The sequence below is a fragment of the Mchenga conophoros genome, linkage group LG20, assembly GCF_057382185.1.
Source record: "Mchenga conophoros isolate Kocher_MC1m ecotype Shallow Benthic linkage group LG20, M_conophoros_male_GT1.1, whole genome shotgun sequence".
In the NCBI taxonomy this organism is placed as follows: Eukaryota; Metazoa; Chordata; class Actinopteri; order Cichliformes; family Cichlidae; genus Mchenga; species Mchenga conophoros.
The window spans coordinates 7,478,826-7,495,692 of record NC_140545.1 but is presented as its reverse complement, the minus strand read 5'-3'; the positions used below and the strand labels follow the sequence as shown (position 1 = coordinate 7,495,692).

General features: G+C 38.7%; 1 protein-coding gene and 4 non-coding genes across 5 annotated transcripts; 4 read left to right on the top strand and 1 right to left on the bottom strand.

The window, feature by feature from the left end:
* Positions 1–66: 66 nt before the first annotated feature.
* LOC146550283 (neurexophilin-2-like) lies at positions 67–5,908 on the bottom strand. The gene is made up of 2 exons (XM_085259831.1): positions 5,734–5,908; positions 67–898 (listed from the first exon to the last, which is right to left on the bottom strand). The coding sequence occupies exons 1-2, from the start codon at positions 5,809–5,811 to the stop codon at positions 74–76; spliced, it is 903 nt and encodes a 300-aa protein (XP_085115957.1). The 5' UTR covers positions 5,812–5,908; the 3' UTR covers positions 67–73.
* Positions 5,909–8,756: 2,848 nt separating this feature from the next.
* On the top strand, positions 8,757–8,870 carry LOC146550282 (U5 spliceosomal RNA). Its single transcript, XR_014890298.1, has one exon. It is a non-coding gene; the product is annotated as a U5 spliceosomal RNA (small nuclear RNA).
* A 538-nt stretch (positions 8,871–9,408) lies between these two features.
* LOC146550281 (U5 spliceosomal RNA) lies at positions 9,409–9,522 on the top strand. The gene has a single exon (XR_014890305.1). It is a non-coding gene; the product is annotated as a U5 spliceosomal RNA (small nuclear RNA).
* Positions 9,523–13,749: 4,227 nt separating this feature from the next.
* On the top strand, positions 13,750–13,863 carry LOC146550280 (U5 spliceosomal RNA). Its single transcript, XR_014890299.1, has one exon. It is a non-coding gene; the product is annotated as a U5 spliceosomal RNA (small nuclear RNA).
* A 532-nt stretch (positions 13,864–14,395) lies between these two features.
* On the top strand, positions 14,396–14,509 carry LOC146550279 (U5 spliceosomal RNA). The gene has a single exon (XR_014890304.1). It is a non-coding gene; the product is annotated as a U5 spliceosomal RNA (small nuclear RNA).
* Positions 14,510–16,867: the final 2,358 nt, after the last annotated feature.

Genomic DNA, 16,867 nt, shown 5'->3' with positions numbered 1-16,867 from the left:
AAAACTGAACATATGATTCTGAAGGATGTTTGAAGGACGAGTGAGAAGTCAGTGTATCATATCTCAGAATTTGTCACCCAAAGTGTTGCTGGTTCTGCTCAGGGCAAACTTTCTGCACCAGTCTGTAATCTGTGCCAGTGAAGGCGATGAAGATGCATATAACCTTAAATGGTTTGGCACAGATCCAGGCTGCCTGGGACTGGGTGTTTTCTGAGTAGCATGTCTGGCCTGGGTCGTACATGCAGGGCTTGGTCTTCTTGGACCGGTTGGTTCTCTGGTACTCGATCCGGCAGTTGAGTTCAGTCACCATCATCATGTCCTGCTGCTGCTTCTGCTGTTCGGGAGGAGTGGAGCTGGTGGACTGAGGAGGGCTTGGCAACTGGGACATCAGATCTGGGAGCAGTACTGAGTTTTTAGTGTGAACACTCTGAGATGCAGGATCAAGAACCTCCCATCCCACAGCTTTGGAAGGTGGAACGATGCTGACAGATATGTTCCCCAGACGGGATGAATTGTGGCGGAAGTAGACACTGAATGTTCCATTGATGTGATCCACAATCTTCCCTGTCACCAAGAGGCTAAATTTCACTGTTTTCACATTAAAGTAAAAATCCCCCCAGCCCAGGATCTTTTTGGCCTTTGGGGAAGTTTTAGCTGGAGGTTTGGATTTGGGAGGAGGACGATACAGATACTGATCCAGGGCTTGTGAGAAGTTCTGAGGCCAACCGTATGGGCCAAGCGAGCCATAAGCAGGTGTTTTATGTTTGGTGGAGATGATCTGTAAATCTTTGGAGATATGTTTAACTTTCAGTGCTGCTCCACCAGCACCTTCTCTTCCTCCTTCCGCCTCACCCCACTCTTGGCTTTGGAATTCCAGTTTCTTGGATATCTCTTGGACCTGTGGAAAAAAAGTATAAAATAGTGAATTTTGAAAATGTTCTTCATCCATTGTTGCAAGATATAGCTTATTTGTCAGCTTACATACAGCTGTGCTCAGAAGTTAACAGTCACTATGGGCATAAATGTCATGGGGCTTTGGGGTTTTAGTGAACTGTTCTTTTTCCAGGGATTGTACAACATACATATTTAATGACTTAAAAAAATAAAACAAGAATTAGCTTCACAAGTCTGAAATGTTTTGAATTTTATCTAAGCTCAAAAGCATGCATAAACCCCACTAACATTTGGTTAAATGTCTTAGTAAGTTTCACCTAGACCAAACACTATTGGTAGCCACCAACATGTATCTGGCATCATTCTTGCAGGATATTTGAACACTCTACTTGGCTTCTTTGAAGCATAGTCCACAAATTCCCAATAGGATTGAGATTTGTACTTTGGGAATGCCATTCCAGAAGCTTATTGTTAGCCTGCTTTATCATGTTTTTGAGATGTTTGAAATCATTGTCCAACTCGGACATGCAGTTGTGTCCAAGCTGTTGATTTGAGGTGAAGTTGAAGTATTCGGAGAGACCCCTTCTTCATTATTCCATCTACCGTGTGCAATATACCAGTACCAATGGGAGCAGAACAGACCCAGGGCATTATGTGACCATCACCATGCTTGACAACAGGTACAGTGGTCTTAGAACCTCGCCCTTACTCCTCCAACAACCTCTTGTCATTGTAACCACACAGGTCAATCTTTGAATTATCGACCATTAAAATTTTCTCCAGAAGCCATTTGACTTGTCTGTGTGAGTATCTGCAATCTTAGTCAAGCCTAAAAGTGGAAATGTAAAATTTCCATGGTGGTTACCTGGTTATTCCTGAACATCCTAACCAATTTCATCTCATCTGAGGGGACAGCTTGGGTGTTCTTTCACACTTTGACAAAGTGGTAACACATCCTAATAATTTTTCTTACATTAAACCGATTATCCTCAAATTTGTAGCTGTTTAGAAATGGCCCATTATGTTTCTGGAATGGCCGTGCCAAAGCCACAACCTCAGTCCCGTTTAAAATGTGTAGACCCTGCTTAAAAGCTCCATGCCATTAAACAACCTTGTTTAAATGAAGATTGGTCAAATATCCAGCCAGAATTATGCTAGAAGCTTGTTGTCCAAAATAAATTAAAACTTGTGTACATACTTATTTATTTTTCTTAAACCATTACAGATGTTTGCTGTACGATCATTCCACCCTGGAAAAAGAACAGTTCAAAGAAATCATTACAAGCCCCACATTACCATGACATTTATGCCCATGATGAGTCTAAACATCTCACCACAACTGTGTATCCACAGGGGTAATATATATATATATATATATATATATATATATGTATGTGTGTGTTTATATATATATATATATATGCATTTTACTTTGCATTAAACACTGAGATGCCAGTTTTTGAGATCTCCGGTGCAGTTTCAAAACACTGTGGCCAAATAGCATTTGGCCACAGTGTTGTGCTTTTGCACACCATTTTTCCATAAACACTACAGAATATAACATTTTGTAGATTGTTTTAACTGAAGAAACAGTCCCTGTTAGGAAAAAAAATCCCCCAAATTTGTGTTGTAATTGGCCGATTTGCCAAGTAGTGAAAAGACACGTTGCCTTGTTTTTTATTTATCTTTTTATTTATTTTGAATTCAGTAAGCACCACATGTAAAATTTCATCCAGCTTTTTGATACTGGCGTAGATACTGATATATCAAAGAGAGGCAGAAAAAGAAAGAGAGACCCAAATCCTAAAATCGAACCTCTTTGATTAGCCGCAAACTACTTTTGTGTTTTGTTATACTAATAAAACAACTCTTAAAAGCACCAAATGAAACTCATATCCACCAATGCTCACAGACAACTACAAGAACTTTATAATATCGACTGTAACCCAAAACAACTCTGGGGTTGTCAACATTGTCACCATTAACTACAGTAAAAAAAACGACAGTAAAAAAGTCACACGATTTTGTTGTTGGACTGCAGAAAGTGACAAGAAAGACGAAGAGCAAAACTGCCCTTGACCACCTGGATGACCACAAAGGAAGGACAGCTTGACTGTAGCTGCACTATAAGGCAGCACATAATCGATTTAAATAATTATTCTTGAGTGTTGCGGGCCCTCGCACTGAGAACGTCTTGAAATTGACTGTGATCAATAGGTTATCTCCTTCAGGCAAGGACTACAGTAATGAGGAACATGCACACACCCACACCACAAACAAACACAGTCCCGTTCTTGTTGCCATTAACACGTTTTAATTTGCCCGTCCGTTCGTCCTCTCTCACTCCCCCTTTAAAACTTTCAATCGTCGTTTCTGCACGACCTTGGTAATGGACCGTCTATAGGCTGATTAATCAATATGCTTGAGATAGAGAGAAACGTGGCTGCTGAAGAATCAATAAAATAATAAATGTATGAAAATATGAAAAATATGCATCTGTTTCAGGCACATTTCCATATTGAGCTCCTTCTGTGCCAAATATGTCTCAGTGGTCTCAAAAAGACTAAAAAATCTTTAACCTTTTTCCTCCTCCTCCTCTTCATTACCTTAAATATCCCAGCTTCTAATCTTGGATTGATTTGGACAGCTTCTTGAAATGAATAAGGGATTAAGCTTTCACCTGAATGCATCTTGTTAGGTAAGAGCTTACGACTTCATGTTTTGTTCGTTGTATTCATCACTTCCACCCACATTGTCCTCCTTCCTTCTACTGTCCTATTTTGTCCCTTTTTCGGGAAATAGATTGTATAAAGGTATCTACGCTCCCTGGCCTTTCCCCTGAAGTCAAATCTGATGAAACAGTATGGGTGAACAGCCTGCAGATTATATGAAAAAAATACACCACATCAAAATGATACATTAAGCTGCCTCTTACAGTGTTGACTCCACTGTACCGGAGAAACACTCCAAATATATTTTACAGGAACTAAAAACCAATCTGTTGCCACTAATTGCTTTAATGTTAAATATTTTGGCTTCTGTGATAGCGCCACATTTCATGCACAGCTCACGCAGAACTGAAGACATCATTAACACAGAGAAATACGGTAATTAACTCCACTTGAATGTCCCTCTTGGGTTTAAAAAAGAAATAGCACTCCAAAAATATAAGAGTGTGACCATGAAAACTAAATACGTCTTCATACTGATGAAGCAGCTTATCATAAGCCAGGCAACCACCTGCTGTTGTGTCTATTAAAATACACAAATCCCAATAAATCAAGTGATGTTTATGTAACACATTTGCTCTGCATGGCTGACACGTGAAGCTACGTCTCAGTATGCAAACTGTATATACAAAAAGTATATAACACCAATTTTGCTCAATGAGTTTAGGATAAAAACTAATTGGACACTTCTCTTTTTATATAAACACTTACTTTAGCTTAGGTGTAATGGTGGATGCTCTGTGGGTGATGGGACAAGATTTTTTTACGCCTCTAGGGACATGAGTTGTTCACATTCACTGTTTAGGACTTGATTTCTGTTTTTGCCATAATGTGTCAGAGGCAGATGGAGGTTTAGGGCTAATCTCACCTAGATTTCTGAATAAACAGCTCCCAGGATATCATTATTTTACTCAAACAAGCAGGATTCTCATCCCCCCCCCCAACCACCTCATCCCTGTGTGCCAATCTCTGCCTTCCTCCCCTAACCAAGTGCGCTCCAGCTGCGCCTATTGTTACAAACCCAAAGCTCCAGCTACGTGCTGTTCTCACCTGCCCTAATTGGAGCCCACAGTGTGACAGCAATGTCACTGGCTCAGTGACTGCAACTGAGCAACAGCAGTGGAGGGGATACAAGCACAACACGTGTGTAAAAGTACCTGCAGAAGCAAAAAAAAAAGTAAAAACTGAAAAGCAACTGAAAAGCCTGGGAGGAGTGTTTGCTTTTTTTAAGGACAGAGAGATAGAATTCTTGCCACTGGCTAAAAAGTTCCTTAATGTGTCAGTTTTTTGGGTTGTTTTTTTTTAACGGCTTAACCAAGAAGAAAAAAAGAAAAGAAAAATAAGTTTGAATGTTTTTAAGCCCCAGGGTGATGAAACTTCTTCAGACTGACAAAGCCCGTGCACTCATTTAGTTCAAGCAATAAAGCACAAAATGAGGTTGCTTTGAGGGTTTGCACTTGACATCTTAAATACCAGAGATGCAGATGATGCAGTCTGCTGCTCGTGCAGCATGAGAAAGTTGAATTAAAGAAAGGGGCGCAGATTAAATTACAACTACGCTTGAAAGAGAATTAGACACCATGGGACTGGAACAAATTTAAAATGTGAAAGCGGTATATATATTCATCCTTCCTGAACTTTATCTAACAAAAGATTCCACTTTAATCAAGTCCTAGTACAATTTCACACAATGAAAACGTCTTCGGTCTTAAGTTTGAAAGTAACAAAGCGAATCACATCAGAGCAAGACACCGTTTCTCATTCCTAAAAATGAACAGGTCTCTGATTTTTTTTTCTCACAATATTCTCAAAACAGCAAATCCCATGAAGTCTTTACCAAGTCATTTAAACTATTTTCTACTTCTTAAAATCCCATGGCAAGTTACTTGTTACCTTTTAAAACTACAGTGATGTTTGGGATAATTTTGACAGTCCATGTCTTATTCTGCAACAGTGCTGTAATCTCAGAATGAGTGGCAGAAATCAAGCAGCACATAAATTTGATTATAACGTACTGATCGCTAATAATCAATGGTACACATTTACAGGAAATCTGAATGGAAGTAACTCTTCATGCACTTGGTGCAAAGGCTGTCTGCAGTCTACTCACTGATGAAGGAAGAAGCCACAGACAGGTGATGGCAAAGTTCAAACACAAAGCCCTCATTTTGCAGCAGCCTTTCTCCATCCAGAGAGTGGGACTTTGTTACAGGCAATCTGCCCGAATGATTAACGGAGTTAAAGTCGACTTTCACTTCTAAAGAAGAGGAGACAATCCGCAGTGAGAGACTCGAAAATCCCCAAGAAATGGAGTGAACACTCCGCTCTGCTCGCCTCTCCTCTCCCTCCCACTGACTCCTGTTCTCTCTCTCTCTCTTACTCTGTTTTTCCTTCTCTCTCTAGCCCCCAAGACACACACACACATACGTACAACTGACTTGACGTGATCAAAAATTTATAATAAAGTATAGCATCCATAAGAGGAGAACAAATTTATTGTACTGTAAATGTACACACACACACACACACACACACACTCACACAGCCTCATTTTCACCACCTGGACAGCCCTTATTATGACTCATCAACCCAGGCGCTCTCGGGCAGGCACAGTTTGACAGCCCTCCCTGTCCCCGCACAGCCACAGGGAGGCTGACAGAAATGACGAGGGCGCTCTCCGGGGATTGTGAAAAATTACTGACAACTGATGAGATTCAGTGCCGCAGTGAAACTTTAAGCCACAGAATCACTGCGAGCAGTAACCAGCTACCTAAACTGAATAAAGAACCAAAATTAGATTTTGTATAAATGCACAAACCCACCGCGCTCCATCTGTTCGAGCACCTCCACACTAGTTCTTCCACTTGACAGATAACGATGAGTGTGAAAGAGCACCTGCATTTTAAACTGGTTTAACTTTGAAAGCATATGTTCGCTTGCTGCTTTGAGTGTGAGTTAAATCAACTTAGGTTTAATAGTTAGTTTAAAGTAATTTTGTGATTTGACATAAAAATCTCACTAAAGCAGGTAGGATTAGAGAAAATGTAAGACATGAAGATTGAGCCACTGCTTTCCTTGAGGGCATTTCTACAGCCGGTGTTTGTGTCGTATTCACAGTTAGTGAGTTTTTACATGTGGTCAGTGTTTCTGTGGCAGCAAAAAATGTGGTAATGTGAAGGGGATTAGCATTCTGAAGTATTTTAAATATAGTCCCTAAGCTGACCTTTACATGTATCTTTTTGTTTTGTAGACAAAGATAAGAAGTTACAATTGCTCACAAAACACACACACACACACACACACACACACACACACATGCAAATAGGCTTTGCATGACATAAAACTCATCATAGGTAAAATGTGTTTTTCAGCAACATGTTCTCCACAAATTAAAGCCACATTTTTCTTTCTTTCTTTTTCCTCAAAATCCATTTACCGGAAATAAACTGCTAACTATCAGCATTTTAATGACTTCAAAATTTACAAGTGAGATATTTACTTACTAGATAAGTGAAAGAAAATGGAAGGATGGATATTTAATGATTTACCGCACCAATGTATTTTATTTTGTAGGAGATAAAGTTTGTGTTAACCACAGGCATCTAACTGAAAATCCAGTGACTTTGGACCAATGTAACCAGAAGTGCCAATTCTTAGTAGTTTTATGACTCCAAGTCTGAAAAATAAAACAATAAATCAGCTTTGGGGGTGTCAAACATAAGGCCCGGGGGCTAAACTTGGCCAGGTGAAGAATCTGGCCCAACTTTAGAAAATGTGAAGGAGAGCATACATTGTTAAACTTTAACTACAATTTCATTCATTTGTACAGCTTTTTCTATTGATAAAGACTGCCCACCCCCACTACCTTCCATTCTACATCAAAGCAATAATTAACAGATAAATTATTAAATGAATGGTCAGAAAGTTTTTCAGCTATACTATTAATAACTATGCTTGGCTATTTATCATCGTAATTATAGCATAGTCTGTTATTTTTAAACTTTAAAGTAAATTAACAATTTTTCTAACTGTAATTTTACACATTGATCATGCAGTTTAGCTCACTTTAGCTCAAAGTGAACTGTATGTGGCCCACTATGCAAAATGACCCTGATCTCCCTTCTTTATAACGGCCAGCAGGGGGCGAATTCACTGGTTGCAAAAGAAGTTTGATTGTATTGAAGTCGACGAGAAAATGTCCCGATTTCACATTTGATTTCGGATCGATCAGAATAAAAACTTTGCCGGAGAGCTCATGGGGACAGTCACTGTTCTCAAGTGTTGTTCAGCGCAGGATGATTTGACATATGATGGTCCCACGTGCATGTAAAATGATCATGCAATCAGTTTTATATCTCTGTCGATCATCACGTCCAGTTTTAAAAACCCAAGATGGAAGCCAAAGAGTTGAACTCAGGGCTTCAAGACAGTTTGTGACATAGGCTATGTTTTTATCTTTTAAAAAAATATATACAGTATATGGCTGCTAGAAAATATGTATGTGTATTACTTTTGAAGTGTTGAGGATTAAAGTAGCTGTTTTGTTTTAATTATAATGTCTATGAGAGATCCCTTCTCTCACTGACCACGTGAGATCGAAGTCATCATTGCTCCTTAGAGACAAGCAAAAGGTTTGGGGAAAAATGTTGGAAAAAAACATTTCTGATGCTGTCTGTTACAGGGATGTTTCTGTGTGCACTGATTGCCAAGACTTGGAAGGGTCAACTTTAGATAAACAAACAAAAAATTAAATAGGTTATAGGTTCGGGTTAGCGTTAGGATCATGTAGATGATAACATAGATGTCTTAAAAATGTGGATGCCGTCAAAATGAGATATTATACCGCCATCTAGTGGACAATTCAGAGATTGCTCTTATTGCTTGCCCTGTAACAAAATGTTTGTCCATATTTCCCACAATGCCATGCGCGCAAAGCCACTTTAAAATAAGTAGTTCACATTTATCTGTGACCCACAACAGCTTTGTGGTGCATATGTTAGTGATGTTTGTAGTAAAACTTTACCTTTTTTCATCAAATAAAATGTCGGGTTTTTGGGTTGTTTTTTTGCGTAAACCATAAGTGATCATACCAGTGGGAGAAATGGGGTCATTCTCTTAGCCATGCACTCGCCAGCACTCTTGTTTCTCTTCAGATCGTATAAATCTTTCGCCTTTTACTAAAGATTTCCGTGGAGCGGAACAATAAGAGTTTTACTCAATTTTTTGATGCCCCATATTTGTGGGGCTTCTTTTTCAATGTTAAAAGAAGTAAATGTAATATCTGAAACTTGTTGCATTACTCCCAATGTAAACTATCAGTAAGGCCTTTTATCGTGTGCCTCTTTATGCCGACCGTATTTATGTACCAATCCTCCAATATGGACTTTATTGAAACTCGGCAGCAGTTTCACGATGGACTAAAATAAACATGGAAATTCGTGTTACACCATTCAGAGACTGCTGATTCTTTTATTCAAGAGTCACGTCATGTTTTAAAGGAAAACCCAGATAAATTTTCACCGTTGAGGCGTCTAACAAAACGCAGGAGGCGGGGTCTCCGTATTCCCACAATGCCATGCGCGCAAAGCAGTTAGTGTAAGTAGTTCACATGCATCTTGTCTTCCACAACACCTATGTGCTGCTTGTGCTGGTGATATTTGTAGTAAAAGTTTATCTTCGCGTATCAATGATAAAGTCAACTTTTTATTCTTTTTTTTTTCCGTAAACCGTAAGTGATCATACCAGTGGGAGAAATGGGGTCATTCTCTTAGCCATGTACTCGCCAGCACTCTTGTTTCTCTTCAGATCGTATAAATCTTTCGCCTTTTACTAAAGATTTCCGTGGAGCGGAACAACAAGAGTTTTACTCAATTTTTTGATGCCCTGCGTTTGTGGGGCTTGTGATCTGTTTAAAAAACAAATAATTAATTGCACCGTAGACAGAGAATTCTTGGCTAGTGCACTGTTGTGATTTCTGAGAATAGGTGCATGCATTATATACTTATGACATTTTAATACATTTAGCAGCTTTTCTGACTTATTGAGACTGCCAAACCTCATTGCCTTTCATACCACATCAAAGTGATTAATTAGCAGATAAACAATCAGGGAAGTTGATATTTTTCAAATATTAAGTAAATTAAGCAAGTACTTATTATATTTTACAACTACAGAACAATCTGTGCAATGAGCATGTAAAAGTTTTGAGTTAAAGTTTTGACATTCATCAGTCACCCAAACGTTTTATGCACTTTTTTGATCTTAAGTGGGCTGTATGTGGCCCACAATCTAAAACGAGTTTGAATCTCTGATATATAACACTGAAGCAAACAGCAGTATCTAGTGCAGTGAAGTATGCTAGATCGGGCTTGGTTGTCACAATTTTCACTCTTTGTGTGAACTAATGATCACTGAAACATCTTTCAATAACCACTCCTTCATTAAATTGAAGTTGAAGGTATAGCTCAAAACACCTATACCTTCTATTTTTGCAGTTAATTGTTACAAAAATAATTAACTATTAACAACACACTGACACTTTGTGACAGGCCATGTTGGTGGTCCCTATAATTATCAGTTGGGTTTCAGTAGAGATTGAAGAGAAATTATGCGTAACTTTGTATTTCATTTTTTCAGATAGAGACATCAGAAAGTTTAGAAATGGACTCCACCTAATGTTACTTAAATTAAACTATGACTATAAATCAGTGAATTATTCGATGTATGAGCAGTGAAATTAGGAATTTACAGTGCTTTAAAATGCAGTTACAAATTCTACTGAGAAGCGATTCCACATTCATGTCTCAGTGTTGATGAGATGTATCACTGACATCATTAAAAATAGAGAGAGGTTTCCTGCATCTTTAAGAAGACAAGCAGTGTTTTGTGCAAGATTTTCTAACTTGAGCAATAGCCAGCAAGCCAGTGCAAACAGATCAGTCTAAAAATCCACGACATCAATATCAAACTGACTCTGAACTCTTGTACTTTTTAAGGTTGATCCATGCTCGATCATCCAGGTAAGGAAACTAACTGAGATTTCCATTTTGAGGTTGCGAGTCTTTAGCTAGCAGTCCTATACCTCAGAGTCACACAAGTCAGTTATGTACAGTGGGGCAAAAAAGTATTTAGTCAGCCACCGATTGTGCAAGTTCCCCCACCTAAAATGATGACAGAGGTCAGTAATTTGCACCAGAGGTACACTTCAACTGTGAGAGACAGAATGTGAAAAAAAAAAAATCCATGAATCCACATGGTAGGATTTGTAAAGAATTTATTCGTAAATCAGGGTGGAAAATAAGTATTTGGTCAATAACAAAAATACAACTCAATACTTTGTAACATAACCTTTGTTGTCAATAACAGAGGTCAAACGTTTACTATAGGTCTTTACCAGGTTTGCACACACAGTAGCTGGTATTTTGGCCCATTCCTCCATGCAGATCTTCTCAAGAGCAGTGATGTTTTGGGGCTGTCGCCGAGCAACACGGACTTTCAACTCCCGCCACAGATTTTCTATGGGGTTGAGGTCTGGAGACTGGCTAGGCCACTCCAGGACTTTCAAATGCTTCTTACGGAGCCACTCCTTTGTTGCCCGGGTGGTGTGTTTTGGATCATTGTCATGTTGGAAGACCCAGCCTCATTTCATCTTCAAAGTTCTCACTGATGGAAGGAGGTTTTGGCTCAAAATCTCACGATACATGGCCCCATTCATTCTGTCCTTAACACGGATCAGTTGTCCTGTCCCCTTGGCAGAAAAACAGCCCCATAGCATGATGTTTCCACCCCCATGCTTCACAGTAGGTATGGTGTTCTTGGGATGCAACTCAGTATTCTTCTTCCTCCAAACACGACGAGTTGAGTTTATACCAAAAAGTTCTACTTTGGTTTCATCTGACCACATGACATTCTCCCAATCCTCTGCTGTATCATCCATGTGCTCTCTGGCAAACTTCAGACGGGCCTGGACATGCACTGGCTTCAGCAGCGGAACACGTCTGGCACTGCGGGATTTGATTCCCTGCCGTTGTAGTGTGTTACTGATGGTGACCTTTGTTACTTTGGTCCCAGCTCTCTGCAGGTCATTCACCAGGTCCCCCCGTGTGGTTCTGGGATCTTTGCTCACCGTTCTCATGATCATTTTGACCCCACGGGATGAGATCTTGCGTGAAGCCCCAGATTGAGGGAGATTATCAGTGGTCTTGTATGTCTTCCATTTTCTGATGATTGCTCCCACAGTTGATTTTTTCACACCAAGCTGCTTGCCTATTGTAGATTCACTCTTCCCAGTCTGGTGCAGGTCTACAATACTTTTCCTGGTGTCCTTCGAAAGCTCTTTGGTCTTGGCCATGGCGGAGTTTGGAGTCTGACTGTTTGAGGCTGTGGACAGGTGTCTTTTATACAGATGATGAGTTCAAACAGGTGCCATTCATACAGGTAACGAGTGGGGGACAGAAAAGCTTCTTACAGAAGACGTTACAGGTCTGTGAGAGCCAGAGATTTTCCTTGTTTGAGGTGACCAAATACTTATTTTCCACCCTAATTTACGAATAAATTCTTTACAAATCCTACCATGTGAATTCATGGATTTTTTTTATCACATTCTGTCTCTCACAGTTGAAGTGTACCTCTGGTGCAAATTACTGACCTCTGTCATCATTTTAAGTGGGGGAACTTGCACAATCGGTGGCTGACTAAATACTTTTTTGCCCCACTGTATGCCCCTGAAATGTCAGAGATACAGAGATAAGTAACTTAAAGAAGTCCAGACGCTTTTCTTTGCAAGCTCCTTTGACTACGATGACCTGGATGACTGAGAACCTTCACAGACACAAGCTTTGTGAGCTTAGTTTGGGCAGACAACACAACAAAACCATACTTTCTTGAGCTGGCTATTGATGAATGACTCAAAACAAACCATTCAGAGAACAAAGAAACAAAAATATCACTGCTTTTAAATGCCTACCCGCAAAATCATTTGTCATGCTCAGAGGCTTGTTAGTCACGTGTGACAACCAATCCAAAAACTAGTAAGACAACCATCCCAGACTGACCTCTTGTTAAACATTACCACATGGCTTTAACCAGATAGTGAGAGGTGGATTAATATCAAAGCGATTAATATCAGCTTTTTAATAAGTGTCTATATTTTAAAGGACTAAAATTGTGTCTTGTCTTTCGATACAAAAACAGCATGAAATGTTTTTTTTCACCCATCAAAATAACAAAATACTTCCTTCCTCCAAAGTTTTGTCTGTTTTCCACAAATTGACCACTGCAAACGTGTGAAATCCACAAAAACAAGCAATGTGACAGCCAACCCTGGTCTACACTATCGGTCCAATTGTGCTAGTATTAGTCTGATACTATAACAGTGTTATAAAGTGTCCAGACACTTTTCATATTTAATTTCTGAGGTAGCCTATATTTAGTTTCATTTCCAATAAAATTAAAATTGAACTCAATTCAGTGGGCTGGCCATAAAGCATCTGTCCTCTCATGCATGCATGCATTGATCGGACACCGATTCCAGCATTGGTTTTAAAATTCTCAGGATTTGGATTGATTCCCTCCAGCTCTACTTGGTGAGTGTTAGACATTTGCATCCATAAGAAAATGATAAATCCAACAGGGACTGGAATATTGGATAAATATGTAATTTTAAGTGAAAAATCCTCATATTTTTTAAATTCCTCATTAGTTATTTGTGGGACCCAGATAAATATAGAAATCTACTTTACACTATTCAGAGACTGTTGATTCACGCTTTTATTCAAGAATCACGTCATGTTTTAAATTTTTTTTTAAAAGCTGCCTACTTATCTGGGGTACAGCTCCACAGACCTCCATTCATTTTTGCAACAGTGAGAGACAGCTCTGTCCTAGTTAACAAGTCTCCCAAGTTTCCCACAATGCCATGCGCACATAGCAGTTTTAGAATAAGTAGTTCACATTTATCTGTCACGCACAACAGCTTTGTGGTGCATATGTCAGTGATGTTTGTAGTAAAACTTTACCTTTTTTCATCAAATAAAATGTCGGGTTTTTGGGTTGTTTTTTTGCGTAAACCATAAGTGATCATACCAGTGGGAGAAATGGGGTCATTCTCTTACCCATGCACTCGTCAGCACTCTTGTTTCTCTTCAGATCGTATAAATCTTTCGCCTTTTACTAAAGATTTCCGTGGAGCGGAACAACAAGAGTTTTACTCAATTTTTTGATGCCCCATATTTGTGGGGCTTCTTTTTCAATGTTAAAAGAAGTAAATGTAATATCTGAAACTTGTTGCATTACTCCCAATGTAAACTGTCAGTAAGGCCTTTTATCGTGTGCCTCTTTATGCCGACCGTATTTATGTACCAATCCTCCAATATGGACTTTATTGAAACTCGGCAGCAGTTTCACGATGGACTAAAATAAACATGGAAGTTCGTGTTACACCATTCAGAGACTGCTGATTCTTTTATTCAAGAGTCACGTCATGTTTTAAAGGAAAACCCAGATAAATTTTCACCGTTGAGGCGTCTAACAAAACGCAGGAGGCGGGGGTCTCCGTATTTCCACAATGCCATGCGCGCAAAGCAGTTAGTGTAAGTAGTTCACATGCATCTTGTCTTCCACAACACCTATGTGGTGCTTGTGCTGGTGATATTTGTAGTAAAAGTTTATCTTCGCGTATCAATGATAAATTCAACTTTTTTTTTTTTGCGTAAACCGTAAGTGATCATACCAGTGGGAGAAATGGGGTCATTCTCTTAGCCATGTACTCGCCAGCACTCTTGTTTCTCTTCAGATCGTATAAATCTTTCGCCTTTTACTAAAGATTTCCGTGGAGCGGAACAACAAGAGTTTTACTCAATTTTTTGATGCCCTGCGTTTGTGGGGCTTGTGATCTGTTTAAAAAACAAATAATTAATTGCACCGTAGACAGAGAATTCTTGGCTAGTGCACTGTTGTGATTTCTGAGAATAGGTGCATGCATTATATACTTATGACATTTTAATACATTTAGCAGCTTTTCTGACTTATTGAGACTGCCAAACCTCATTGCCTTTCATACCACATCAAAGTGATTAATTAGCAGATAAACAATCAGGAAAGTTGATATTTTTCAAATATTAAGTAAATTAAGCAAGTACTTATTATATTTTACAACTACAGAACAATCTGTGCAATGAGCATGTAAAAGTTTTGAGTTAAAGTTTTGACATTCATCAGTCACCCAAACGTTTTATGCACTTTTTTGATCTTAAGTGGGCTGTATGTGGCCCACAATCTAAAACGAGTTTGAATCTCTGATATATAACACTGAAGCAAACAGCAGTATCTAGTGCAGTGAAGTATGCTAGATCGGGCTTGGTTGTCACAATTTTCACTCTTTGTGTGAACTAATGATCACTGAAACATCTTTCAATAACCACTCCTTCATTAAATTGAAGTTGAAGGTATAGCTCAAAACACCTATACCTTCTATTTTTGCAGTTAATTGTTACAAAAATAATTAACTATTAACAACACACTGACACTTTGTGACAGGCCATGTTGGTGGTCCCTATAATTATCAGTTGGGTTTCAGTAGAGATTGAAGAGAAATTATGCGTAACTTTGTATTTCATTTTTTCAGATAGAGACATCAGAAAGTTTAGAAATGGACTCCACCTAATGTTACTTGAATTAAACTATGACTATAAATCAGTGAATTATTCGATGTATGAGCAGTGAAATTAGGAATTTACAGTGCTTTAAAATGCAGTTACAAATTCTACTGAGAAGCGATTCCACATTCATGTCTCAGTGTTGATGAGATGTATCACTGACATCATTAAAAATAGAGAGAGGTTTCCTGCATCTTTAAGAAGACAAGCAGTGTTTTGTGCAAGATTTTCTAACTTGAGCAATAGCCAGCAAGCCAGTGCAAACAGATCAGTCTAAAAATCCACAACATCAATATCAAACTGACTCTGAACTCTTGTACTTTTTAAGGTTGATCCATGCTCGATCATCCAGGTAAGGAAACTAACTGAGATTTCCATTTTGAGGTTGCGAGTCTTTAGCTAGCAGTCCTATACCTCAGAGTCACACAAGTCAGTTATGTATGCCCCTGAAATGCCAGAGATACAGAGATAAGTAACTTAAAGAAGTCCAGACACTTTTCTTTGCAAGCTCCTTTGACTACGATGACCTGGATGACTGAGAACCTTCACAGACACAAGCTTTGTGAGCTTAGTTTGGGCAGACAACACAACAAAACCATACTTTCTTGAGCTGGCTATTGATGAATGACTCAAAACAAACCATTCAGAGAACAAAGAAACAAAAATATCACTGCTTTTAAATGCCTACCCGCAAAATCATTTGTCATGCTCAGAGGCTTGTTAGTCACGTGTGACAACCAATCCAAAAACTAGTAAGACAACTATCTCAAACTGACCTCTTGTTAAACATTACCACATGGCTTTAACCAGATAGTGAGAGGTAGATTAATATCAAAGCAATTAATATCAGCTTTTTAATAAGTGTCTATATTTTAAAGGACTAAAATTGTGTCTTGTCTTTCGATAGAAAAACAGCATGAAATGTTTTTTTCACCCATCAAAATAACAAAATACTTCCTTCCTCCAAAGTTTTGTCTGTTTTCCACAAATTGACCACTGCAAACATGTGTGAAATCCACAACAACAAGCAATGTGACAGCCAACCCTGGTCTACACTATCGGTCCAATCGTGCTAGTATTAGTCTGATACTATAACAGTGTTGTTATAGTATGCCCCTCAAAATGTATTTTATATATACAATTGACTCAACCATCAACACAAAAAGGTTATTATGTCCAGACACTTTTCATATTTAATTTCTGAGGTAGCCTATATTTAGTTTCATTTCCAATAAAATTAAAATTGAACACAATTCAGTGGGCTGGCCATAAAGCATCTGTCCTCTCATGCATGCATGCATTGATCGGACACCGATTCCAGCATTGGTTTTAAAATTCTCAGGATTTGGATTGATTCCCTCCAGCTCTACTTGGTGAGTGTTAGACATTTGCATCCATAAGAAAATTATAAATACAACAGGGACTGGAATATTGGATAAATATGTAATTTTAAGTGAAAAATCCTCATATTTTTTAAATTCCTCATTAGTTATTTGTGGGACCCAGATAAATATAGAAATCTACTTTACACTATTCAGAGACTGTTGATTCACGCTTTTATTCAAGAATCACGTCATGTTTTAATTTTTT

What these genes read in the sequence shown, in the direction of transcription:
- LOC146550283 (XM_085259831.1), bottom strand. Translation starts at nt 5,811, where the DNA reads ATGGAGAAAGGCTGCTGCAAAATGAGGGCTTTGTGTTTGAACTTTGCC. An exon ending in TGTGGCTTCTTCCTTCATCA is followed by an intron (nt 899 to 5,733) that starts GTGAGTAGACTG and finishes TTTTTTCCACAG; the next exon opens with GTCCAAGAGATATCCAAGAA.